This window comes from Anomaloglossus baeobatrachus, chromosome 5, assembly GCF_048569485.1.
Source record: "Anomaloglossus baeobatrachus isolate aAnoBae1 chromosome 5, aAnoBae1.hap1, whole genome shotgun sequence".
In the NCBI taxonomy this organism is placed as follows: Eukaryota; Metazoa; Chordata; class Amphibia; order Anura; family Aromobatidae; genus Anomaloglossus; species Anomaloglossus baeobatrachus.
The window spans coordinates 275,260,065-275,272,711 of record NC_134357.1 but is presented as its reverse complement, the minus strand read 5'-3'; the positions used below and the strand labels follow the sequence as shown (position 1 = coordinate 275,272,711).

General features: G+C 52.2%; 1 protein-coding gene across 2 annotated transcripts in view; it reads right to left on the bottom strand.

Moving 5' to 3' along the window:
- The window catches only part of PCYT2 (phosphate cytidylyltransferase 2, ethanolamine), a 74,929-nt gene that overhangs the window by 30,568 nt on the left and 31,714 nt on the right, over positions 1-12,647 (bottom strand). For both annotated transcript variants that reach the window (XM_075349508.1, XM_075349507.1), the window contains exon 7: positions 6,107-6,245. In XM_075349508.1, the coding sequence (XP_075205623.1) occupies positions 6,107-6,245 (139 nt within the window). The remainder of the gene's footprint in view (positions 1-6,106; positions 6,246-12,647) is intronic.

The following is a 12,647-nucleotide window of genomic DNA, read 5'->3' as shown; positions in this document are numbered from 1 at the left end:
GAAAGGACAGGAGGGTCGGCAAGGAAAAAGGCCAAGGAGCATGGCCGGAAGAGCGACACCAGGACAGGAAAATTCTCCAGGTCCTGTGATAGATTTTGGCCGAGGAAGACTTCCGAGCCCGAGTCATAGTGGAGATGACTTCAGGAGGAATACCAGAAGTCGTCAAGATCCAGGAGTCAAGAGCCACGCCGTCAATCTGAGAGCCGCAGAATTCTGGCGGAAAAACGGACCTTGAGAGAGAAGGTCTGGACGGTCCGGGAGATGTCACGGCACCTCTACGGACAGATGGAGCAGGTCTGGGTACCAAGCTCGCCTGTGCCAGTCCGGAGCAATGAGGATGACCCGACGGCCCTCCATTCTGATCTTGCGCAGGACTCTGGGCAAGAGAGCTAGAGGGGGAAACACGTAGGACAGACGAAACTGGGACCAATCTTGAACCAGAGCGTCCGCTGCAAAGGCCTGAGGATCGTGGGAGCGAGCCACGTAAACCGCAACCTTGTTGTTGTGCCGGGATGCCATTAGATCCACTTCCGGAGTGCCCCACTTGCGGCAGATTGACCGAAACACTGCCGGATGCAGGGACCACTCGCCACTGTCCACGGTTTGACGGCTGAGATAATCTGCCTCCCAGTTTTCCACGCCTGGGATGTGGACTGCGGATATGGTGGACTTGGAGTCCTCCGTCCACTGAAGGATGCGTTGAACCTCCAGCATTGCCAGGCGGCTGCGTGTCCCGCCTTGGTGATTGATGTAGGCAACCGCTGTCGCGTTGTCTGACTGGACTCGGATGTGCTTGCCCGCCAACAGGTGGTGAAAGGCTAAGAGAGCTAGAAGCACAGCTCTGGTTTCCAGCACATTGATCGAGAGGGCTGACTCGGACGGAGTCCAAGTGCCCTGTGCTCAGTGGTGGAGACATACCGCTCCCCAGCCGGATAGACTGGCATCCGTGGTGAGGATCACCCAGGACGGGGCCAGGAAGGAGCGTCCCTGAGACAGAGAGAGGGGCCGAAGCCACCACTGAAGGGAACCCCTGGTCTGTGGCGACAGAGCCACTAACCTGTGCAAGGAGGAAGTCCGCTTGTCCCAACAGCGGAGAATGTCCAGCTGCAGAGGACGCAGATGGAACTGGGCAAAGGGAACCGCCTCCATTGACGCCACCATCTGACCCAGCACCTGCATTAGGTGCCTGATGGAATGACGGCGGGGCCTCAGCAAAGAGCGCACCGCCAGATGGAGGGACTGCTGTTTGACTAAGGGCAGCTTCACAAGTGCCAGCAGAGTCTTGAATTGCATCCCTAGGTACGTGAGCTCCTGGGTCGGAGTCAGAGTGGATTTGGGCAGATTGACAAGCCACCCGAATTGGACTAGAGTGGCGAGAGTGAGCGAGACACTCCGCTGACAGTCTGCACTGGATGAAGCCTTGACTAGAAGGTCGTCCAGGTAAGGAATCACTGCCAACCCCTGGAGGTGCAGAACCGCAACCACTGCTTCCATGACCTTGGTGAATACTCGAGGAGCCGTGGCTAACCCGAAGGGGAGAGCCACGAATTGGAAATGTTCCTCTCCGATTGCAAAACGTAGCCAACGCTGGTGTGAAACTGCAATTGGCACATGCAGATAGGCATCTCTGATGTCGATGGATGCCAGGAAATCCCCTTGGGTCATTGAGGCAATGACTGATCGCAGAGACTCCATGCGAAAATGCCGCACCTGAACATGCTTGTTGAGAAGCTTGAGATCCAGGATGGGCCGGAAGGAACCGTCCTTTTTGGGAACTAGGAAGAGATTTGAGTAGAAACCTCTGAACCGTTCCCGGGCGGGAACCGGTGCAATTACTCCGTTGGCCTGCAAGGATGCCACGGCCTGAGAGAAGGCGGCGGCCTTGGAGCAGGGGGGAGTTGACAGAAAAAATCTGTTTGGCGGGCTGGAAGAGAATTCTATCCTGTAGCCGTGGGAGATGATATCCCGCACCCACTGATCGGAGACGTGTTGAAAGTGGGAGAGCCTGCCACCGACCAAGGACGTTGCTGGCGCGGCCAGATAGTCAAGAGGAGGCTGCCTTAGTGGCAGCAGCTCCTGCGGTCTTTTGAGGACGCGGCTTCGTGCGCCAGTTGGGTTTTTGGTCCTTGGCTGAGTTAGTGGATGAGGCCGAGGGCTTAGAGGACGACCAGTTGGAGGAACGAAAGGAACGAAACCTCGACTGGTTCCTGCCCTGGACAGGTTTCCTGGTTTTGGTTTGTGGCATGGAAGTACTCTTCCCGCCAGTAGCTTCCTTAATAATTTAATCCAGTTGTTCACCGAACAGCCTGGACCCAGCAAAAGGGAGCCCAGCAAGGTACTTCTTTGAAGAAGCGTCTGCCTTCCACTCTCGAAGCCACAAGATCCTGCGGATAGCGAGGGAATTAGCCGAAGCCACCGCAGTGCGGTGAGAAGCTTCCATCATGGCAGACATGGCATAGGATGAAAAAGCTGAAGCTTGAGAAGTTAAGGCAACCATTTCGGGCATAGATTCCCTAGCGAGGGAATGCATCTCCTCTAGAGAAGCAGAGATGGCTTTGAGAGCCCACACTGCTGCAAAAGATGGGGAGAACGAGGCCCCTGCCGCCTCATATACAGATTTGGCCAGAAGGTCAACCTGGCGGTCAGTGGAATCTTTAAGAGAGGTGCCATCAGCCACTGATACAACTGTCCGGGCTGAGAGTCTAGACACCGGAGGGGCTACATTTGGTGAATGAGCCCACTCCTTGACCACCTCTGGTGGAAAGGGAAAACGGTCATCAGAACCACGCTTTGGAAAGCGTTTGTCAGGACAGGCCCTAGGCTTGGTCACAGTAGCCTGAAAACTGGAGTGGTTAAAGAACACACTCCTTGTCCTCTTAGGCAAGGTAAACTGGTGCTTTTCTGCCAGAGAGGGTTGTTCCTCTGATACTGGCGGATTGAGGTCCAGTACAGAATTAATGGACGCAATCAAATCACTAACATCTGAGTCACTTTCGGACAGATCAATGGGGCACATGGAGGCCGCCTCCGAGCCCCCAGTAACGGCATCCTCCTCGTCCTGCGAGTCAGCTCTTGAATCAGAGCCGCGGGACGAGGAAGGAGAGGGAGCCCTGCGTCTCCTCTTAGGAGGACGGGGTCTGGGACCAGATGAAGAATCCTCTGTGAGCTCCGCTGAGAGAGCCCTAGCAGCAGAGGCGCCCTGTGAAGGGGGCTGATGCATGTTCAGCAAAGTCCGGAACAGCTGTCCCATGGAGTCGGCAAAAGACTGGGAGATTGACCTAGAGAAGGATTCTACCCAAGCCGGGGGTTTAGCCACCGGAGCCGGAGCAGCCGGAGGGACCACTGTGGGTGCGATTCCAGGCTGAGGCATTGTCAGGATAGAGCAGGCATCACAATGTGGATATGTGCTCGGTTCAGGCAGCACGAGCTTACATGCAGTGCATATTGCGTACAGCCTTGCAGCCTTGCTCCTTGTGTGAGACATGCTGCTGAAGTGGGAACTCTGAGCCAGAATGACCCCCAGAGAGTATATAAACAGGTCCACAACCGGAGGTTGTGGCTTACCAGACCGTTTGTGTGCCCTCCAGATCCCACAGCCCGGACCCCCAGACAGATTAGCAGGGATGCTGCAGCCAGCGCCGATCGCTGAGAGAACGCTGATAAAATGGCGCCGGAGCGAGGAGAGGGGGCGGGACCTACTCTGAGAGCGGGATCTGGAGGGCCAAGGAGATTTACAGGGGAGGGGACATTTACTCAGAGAGGAGTGTCCCTCCCCTGTGCCGAACGGCCGCTGGGCGGAGCCGCACTGTCCCTCTGCATGATTGACATGCAAGGGCAGTGAAATCGAAACTAGGCCTCAGGCGAAGCCGGGGCCTAAATGTAATCGATGCGGCCGGCGCGCAGGCTCCATCGGCGCGGTTCTCAGGTGACAACCAGAGAACCGGCCGGAAATGTCAGAACAGTTACACAGCACACTCTCCCCAACAATAAAATGCAAGGGACCCCCCGAACATAAACGTCTCAGATACTTAGTTTGTGAGATGCAGGGTTTCAAGTCCCTGGGGATGAGTGCTCCGTCCAGCAGGATCCTGAAGGGCTGCGGATGGAGACCGGCCTCCTGCAAAGCAGGGAGAACCGTGCTGGCTCCCACTTCAAGCCAGAGCCCGAGGGATGGTGAAGGAGCGCGGCATGTAAGGCTCCAGCCCTGGAATCAACCTTAACAACACCGCCGACACAGTGGGGTGAGAAGGGACATGACGGGAGTCCAGGCTTGGACCCGCTTTTCTTCAAAAACTTTCCAAAAATGAAAAATCAGATGAGAATGCATGTGTGGATGTATGCCTCCTGAACACAAAGCAATGAACTGGCTAGATTTGGTTATCCAGGGGGTGTATATGCTCAGAGGGAGGAGCTACACTTTTTTAGTGTTGTACTTTGTGTGTCCTCCGGAGGCAAAAGCTATACACCCATGGTCTGGGTCTCCCATAGGAACGATAAAGAAAAAATGAACCTGTTAAAGTTAAATGGTGCAAAACTTTTAAAGAAACTGAATTGCGAAAATCAATTTCAGTCCAAAATACATAAAAATGTCCAGCCCGTTTTCTACTTTGCAGTGATGTTTTAACCCCTTCACGACCGGCCGATTTTTCGCTTTCCTTTTTTTTTTCGACATTCTTTTTCTGAGACATGTAACTTTTTTATTTTTCAGTCAATATGGTCATATGAGGGCTCATTTTTTGCGTAACGAGCTATACTTTTAAATGAAACCATCAGTTTTACCATATAGTGTACTAGAAAACGGCAAAAAAATTCCTCAGTGACTGCTTATTTTTTGCGTCTCGAGCTGACGTTTTTAACGGTACCATTTTTGCGCAGATGCTACGTTTTGATCGCCTCTTATTGCATTTTGCGCAAAAGTTGTGGCGACAAAAAACATCGTTTTGGCGTTTGGAATTTTTTTGCCGCTACGCCGTATACTGAACAGATTAATTGATTTTATATTTTGATAGATCGGGCGTTTCTGAACGTGGCAATACCAAATGTGTGTATATTTTTTTAACCCTTTAATTTTCAATGGGGCGAATGGGGGGTGATTTGAACCTTTAGGTTTTTTGTTTTTTTTTTAAATTTTTTAAAACTTTTTTTTTTATTTTACTAGTCCCCTAGGGGGTTACTGCGATCAGCAATCCAATCGCTCTGCAGTATCTGCTGATCACAGCTACCTAGCTGTAAACAGCAGATACGCTCACTGTCTTTTTCACTGTGCAGCGGGCACAGCGAAAGTGAAAGCAAGTCATGTGTAGTACAGGAGTCATCACATGACCTTGTGCTACCATGACAACTATCGGAGGTCACGTGACTTGCGGTATCGGGCGGTAAGTAAAAGTTCACTGCGATCGCGCTTATAATGGCGCTGTCACATATTGACAGCGCCATATAAGGGGTTAAACGGCACGAGCAGATAACGATTCTGCTCGTGCCTAGCAGGCACACATCTCAGCTGTGAAAATCAGCTGAGATGTGCGCCGATCGCAGCATGCTGCCGCTGGCAGACCGCGGGCAGTAATGTTATGACCGCTAGGACGTAATTTTACTGCCCGCGGTCGTTAAGGGGTTAAAAAGTCACTGCATAGTAAACAGGTTGCGTGTCATTGTGCAGCAGAGAGTAGGAAGCCGACATAGAAAAACTCTCTGGAAGGCAGCAATGGTTTGTTACCATCTCTGCCTTCCTGATCGCTGTATACATGGCATTGTTTATAAATAGTAAGGGATAATTGCGCTTTGACCTCTGGCCCAATGATCATGTGATCGATGAGTATAGGGAGTGTCAATCAGGTCTGCTTTGCAGATAAAATGCCGAAATTCCTCTGTAACTGGACCCAATATATCAGGCCCAGTTACCAGGAAAATAAAATTAATAAAAGTGTTGAAATGCCCCTTAAAAGTCTTATAAACTTATGTTTGTACAGTGTATAAATTAAATGAAATATAAAAAAAAGTGGGACTAGTCAGGAATGGGGGAAAATGGCATGAACTGGCTAATAGGTCAACGAAAAAAAAAATGTCAAAAAACGAAGAATCCAGTCTGTGAGGAATTAAAGGATACGGAAAAGATCAAATGCTCCAGCGACATATATAATGGTGTCTCCAGGTTCTGGCTCCTTCCCCGAGGCGAACTGCATGATCTTTTGTGATGTTTGAAGGAACTGAGAAACTCCTGTCCATGGACTGTGACCTCTGGCATCCTACATGACAATCATTAAGTCACAGGTTAAAAAATAAATAAAAACATTAAGATGGTAGCAGATTGTCAGCATCTGAAAAGAAATAGCCCAGCAACCAATCACAGAGCAGCTAACATTTTCAAACCATGCTTGCAATCATGAAAACAGCAATATGGTTGGTTGCTACAGTCAATGGAATAAATCAGACCCGTTGTTTCCATTTAGATGCCTGTAAGAAAAGTTACAGAAAATGCAGACTGGGCACATTAGACAGCTTCCGACCTAGCCATTATACAAGGTCATTTTAGGACTATGAGGCACTGCCCTAGTGTATGACAGAGGGAAATACGAGATCACCTTCCTACAAGACATCCTCCCTTCCTGCAATAGTAACCGCACTATGTAGTATTCGTAACACTAAGCATGTGGATGGTGGTCTGTGCCGCATCCCCCTGTCACTATAGCAACAAGCTCTAGTGTCATTGTATGGCTCAGCTGCGGCAACAAGAAGAGTCTACCAATGCAAGACATACAGAAGGATTATTGGACTTCTATCCGATCCCTAATTATAAGTAGGTAACATGATACCTGGGGTAAGACTGGTGCAAAAAAGAAAAAACCCACAAAGAAAAGAACCTTGTTATCTTGCACCTCCCCACTTAGATGTTGTACTAGACAGAACGCAACTATATTTTTTAAATAACCACTTTGCACACCATGGTGTGAACGTAGGTCCGCATCAAGGTGCTAGTTCATTGAGCAGGCCCAAGGAGCGATCCCGCGTAATAAAAAGGCAGGTGCTAGCTGTGTGGTACAGCCGGCACCTGAAGCAATCCCGTGCCATAAAGGGCAGGTGCTAACTATAAAGTTACAGCAAACAACAAAAGAAATCCCGTGCAATAAAATGCAGGCGCTAGCTGTGTGGTACAGCCGGCACCTGGAGTGGTCCCGCTAAATATAAGTCAGGTGCTAGCTATGCGGGTGAGTGATCCCACTGCATAAAATGCAGGCGCTAGCTGTGTGGTACAGCCGGCACCTGAAGTGATCCCGCTAAATAAAAGTCAGGTGCTAGCTATGCGGAGGAGCGATCCCACTGCATAACAGGCAGGTGCTAAGCTGTGTGGTACAGCTAGCACCTGTAGCGATCCCGATCCATAAAGGGCAGGTGTCAGCTGTGTGGTACAGCTGGCAACCAAAGCAATCCTGCTCCATAAAAAGCAGGTGCTAGCTATGCAGAGGAGCGATCCCACTGCATAAAAGGCAGGTGCTAGCTGTGTAGTACAGCCGGCACCTGGAGTGATCCCGCTAAATAAAAGTCAGGTGCTAGCTATGCGGGGGAGTGATCCCACTGCATAACAGGCAGGTGCTAGCTGTGTGGTACAGCCGGCACCTGAAGCGATCCCGCTAAATAAAAGTCAGGTGCTAGCTATGCGGGGGAGTGATCCCACTGCATAACAGGCAGGTGCTAGCTGTGTGGTACAGCCGGCACCTGAAGCGATCCCGCTCCATAAAGGGCAGGTGTCAGCTGTGTGGTACAGCTGGCAACCAAAGCAATCCCGCTCCATAAAAAGCAGGTGCTAGCTATGCAGAGGAGCGATCCCACTGCATAAAAGGCAGGTGCTAGCTGTGTGGTACAGCCGGCTCCTGAAGCAATCCTGCTTCATAAAAGGAACCTGCTGTGTGGCACAGTTGGCAGCTGCCTCTAGCCTCTGCAATTAGAGCTAGTGCCGATTGACAGGAGCAATCACTGATTGTGGTGTTTAAATTATTCAGATGACAATACATGCATGTTCTAGTGCCCATCCCCCTCTCTCCTTTGTGACCATCACCGGACTCAAGGGGTTGCCACTGAAGTGGGGCCCCTCAAGCAAAATGTATCACAAAATGGTATCAATAAAAATGTCAACTCAGGCTAAGTTCACATTTCCGCTAAAATCTATCAGTCACAATCCGCTGCTCTTGTAAACAGCGGAATCCGTTTAGCGGATTCCGCTGCTCCCATAGACTTGTATGAGCAGCGGATTGTGACTGATGATGCTGCGTTGCACCCTCCGCCCGACTGATCAGTCGTGGAACGACTGACCGCCGGGCGGGGAGAACGCAGCATGTAACGTTTTTTGAGCAGCGAGATCCGTCGGATTTCGCTGCGCATGCTCTCTGGCTCCCTGCACACGTCACCAGCTTTGGTTGGTTACCCGATATTTACCCTGGTTACGGTGCAAGGAGCCAGCGGTATGCCCGTAACCAAGGTAAATATCGGGTAACCAAGGTAAACATCGGGTGCTTTGCTGTTACCCGATATTTAGGCTGGTTACGTGTGCAGGGAGGCCGACACTTCCCCGCTCGGCCCCGCCCCCTCCCGCACTCCGCACATGTATGTACACACACACACACACACCTGTCCTCAGCCATGCAGACAAGCACTGACACCCTCGTCTGGCCCCGCCCCCTGCTCGGCTCCGCCCCCTCCCGCCCTTTGCATGTGCACACACACACACATACATACATACATACATGCACATACACACACTCACACATACACTCACCTGTCCCCAGCCATGCAGACCGCAGCACTTCTACTGACATCCTCAGCGCCTGGCCCCGCCCCCCGCTCGGCTCCGCCCCCTCCCGCACTTTGCATGTGCACACACATACATACATACATACATACATACATGCACATACACACACTCACTCACTCACACATACACTCACCTGTCCCCAGCCATGCAGACCGCAGCACTTCCACTGACATCCTCAGCGCCTGGCCCCGCCCCCCGCTCGGCTCTGCCCCCGAACTCCGCCCCCCGCACACAACGGAATCCGACAAAGAATTCTGTTCTTTGTCATCCGTTGTACAGCGTTGAACAGCGCATCAGTCACATGCGTCAAGCGACGCATGTGACTGATACAAATCAACGGAAATGTGAACTTAGCCTTACAAGGTAAAATAGCCAGCCCCCTATAAAGCAATTCTCTCCGCAGAAATCCTCTCTGTAGCCGCTTGCTTCCAGTCATTGGAGCGATGCTATTAGGGAGAATGTAAATTCATTTTCTCTGGGTAGCCAATGCTCTAGGTTTGTAGCTTGACATGATTGCATCACTTATTAACTTGTATATTAGTTCTCTATCTACAGCTAAGTAACTCCCTGGACGTGACAGGCTCTGTTTAACTACTGAGATAGATGTAAGTATAAGGCTATGTGTCCACAGTAAAAGGTCCCTGCGGATTTTTTTGCCTGAAAATCCGCAACTTTCGCGGCAAATCCGCACCCGCAGATTTGCCGCGGATTTGCCGCGGATTTTGATGCGGATTTTATTTTTTTTTTCCCCATTCAAAACAGAAAATCCGCACCAAATCCGCACCAAACAATTGACATGCTGCAGTTTGTTCCGCATCAAAATCCGCGGCAAAATCCGCAGCGGAAAAATCCGCAGCATGGGCACAGCATTTCCAAAATGCCATTGAAATGGCTGGGGAGTAGCTGTGCTGCAGATTTTCGGCAAATCCGCGCTAAATCCGCGTCAAAATCCGCGTCAAATCCGCGATAAATCCTGTAGCGTGGGCACATAGCCTAATGGGTGTATTTCCGACCAATGTTTTCCCAGATGTGCTTGATGGAAGACAAGTTCGGAGTTGCTGCAGGCCATGGTAGCTTGTATTAAAGGGAATCTGTCACCAGGTTTTTGCTCCCCCATATGAGAGCAGCATAATGTAGAGACAGAGAACCTGATTCCAGCGAAATGTCACTTACTGAGCTGTTTGCTGTCATTTTCATAAAATCAATGCTTCTCTGATGCAGATCTAGCAGTTATATAGAGCTCATGAATATGCTGGACTACGTGCAGAACGCTAAGTAGTCCTCTAATGATAATCTACTGCTGATTAATTAGTGATTTTATCAAAACTACACTAAGCAGCCCAGTAAGTGAAACACCGCTGGAGTCAGGGTCTCTGCCCCTACATTATGCTACTCTCAGATTAAGTGTAAAAAAAACCTGGTGAGTTTCCGTTTAACCACGCAGCTCACAGTAGCAACGTGCTATCTTGAAAAACAGATCTGGAGGCACTTGAGGAATGGCTGTACAACTGGTTATACAACCGACTCGAAGTAAATCTGACCTGTTAGTGTACCTGGAATGAAGGCTAGAGGGGTCCAACTATTGCACATTATGCCGTTCCACACCATAATCCCAGGAGTAGGACTGGTGGGATGTTCCCTTGTGAAGGTCTCCTCTTGGCATTGCCCGCGTTTCAAGGCAAAAGCAGGACTCCTCATAAAGAGGACAGACTTATATTGCAGTCACCACTGCTCTATACCAACATTTGGTTTCCATCCATAATATATATATATATATATATATATATATATATATATATATATATATATCTATATATATAATTGCCTTATTCTGTCTGTCTATCTGTCTGTCTGTCATGCTCCAAAATTGTGTCCTTACGGTGACACAAAGCTGATTGGCCGCTGGGCTCGCCATGGCCCCGCCCCCCCACACCGATTGGCCGCTCGCCCAGGCTGCGCCCCCACACGGATTGGCCAGCCGCTCACCCAGGCTCCGCCCCCTCCACAGATTGGCCTCTCGCCCCGGCACCCTGCAGGCATTGGCAATTCGGCCATGCCCCGCCCCCCTCACGCAATGCACGCTAGCTCTGGCCCCGCCCCCTCCCTCCCCCCGCGCATTCCCCGAACTGACACGGCTGTCACAGAGGTGAGTACTGTACTCCCCCTCCCCCCCCCCCCGCATTCCCCGAACTGACACGGCTGTCACGGAGGTGAGTACTGTACTCCCCACCCCCCCCGGCCCCCGCTCGCACGGGAGTGGTGTGGATACGTTGGTAACCATGCCCGCATGGTTACAAGCGCATCAAGGTCCTGCTGCGGCGGAAGATCCACACGCACACACATAACAGCACACACACAAACATACACACACATCAGATCACACTCACTCTCACACCTCACACACACCTCACATCGCATCCACACACTCACAGCATCCGGCGATATCGCTTGCTTCTCGGCCTCGATACTGTGCTGTTGTGACCTTCCAGGACCTGACGGAGGATCACATGGCCAGAGGCATGTGATATCTCCGGATGTTGTGAGTATCAGCGCGTATGTGCGATATCGTCAGTGTCTGTGTGTGTGAGTGTATGCGATCGGGTGTGTGTGAGTGGATGCGATCGGGTGTGTGTGAGTGGATGCGATCGGGTGTGTGTGAGTGGATGCGATCGGGTGTGTGTGAGTGGATGCGATCGGGTGTGTGTGAGTGGATGCGATCGGGTGTGTGTGAGTGGATGCGATCGGGTGTGTGTGAGTGGATGCGATCGGGTGTGTGTGAGTGGATGCGATCGGGTGTGTGAGTGTCGGCAAAGGAGCACGGCGTGCTGGAGGAGGCTGGGAGCAGAGAGGCTGATCATGGGGAAGGCTGGGAGGGGGAGGCTGATGCTGGGGGAGACTGGGAGGGGAAGGCTGATGCTGAAGGAGGCTGGGAGGGGGAGGCTGGGAGGAAGGAGGCTGGGAGGAGAGAGGCTGAACCTGGGGAAGGCTGGGAAGGGGAGGCTGATGCTGAGGAAGGCTGGAAGGAGAGAGGCTGATGCTGGGGGAGGCTGGAAGGAGAGAGGCTGAGGCTGGGAGGAGAGAGGCTGATGCTGGGGAAGGCTGATGCTGAGGGAGGCTGGGAGGGGAAAGCTGATGCTGGGGAAGGCTGGGAGGACGGAGGCTGGGAGGAGAGAGGCTGATCCTGGGGAAGTCTGGGAGAGGGAGGCTGATGCTGGGGGAGGCTGGGAGGAGAGAGGCTGATGCTGGGGAAGGCTGGGAGGAGAGAGGCTGATGCTGGGGACAGAGAGGAGAGGCTGATGCTGGGAGGAGAGAGGCTGATCTGGGATGAGAGAGGCTGATGCTGGGAGGAGAGAGGCTGATGCTGGGGGAGGCTGGGAGGGGGAGGCTGATGCTGGGACGAGGGAGGCTGATGCTGGTGGAGGCTGATGCTTGGGGAGGCTGATGCTCGGGGAGGCTGGAAGGAGAGAGGCTAATGCTGGTGGAGGCTGATGCTTGGGGAGGCTGATGCTGGAGGAGACTGGGAGGGGAAGGCTGATGCTGAGGGAGGCTGGGAGGGGGAGGCTGGGAGGAAGGAGGCTGGGAGGAGAGAGGCTGATCCTGGGGAAGGCTGGGAACGGGAGGCTGATGCTGAGGGAGGCTGGAAGGAGAGAGGCTGATGCTGGTGGAGGCTGATGCTGGTGGAGGCTGATGCTTGGGGAGGCTGATGCTGGGGGAGACTGGGAGCGGAAGGCTGATGCTGAGGGAGGCTGGGAGGGGGAGGCTGATCCTGGGGAAGGCTGGGAAGAGGAGGCTGATGCTGAGGGAGGCTGGAAGGAGAGAGGCTGATGCTGGGGGAGGCTGG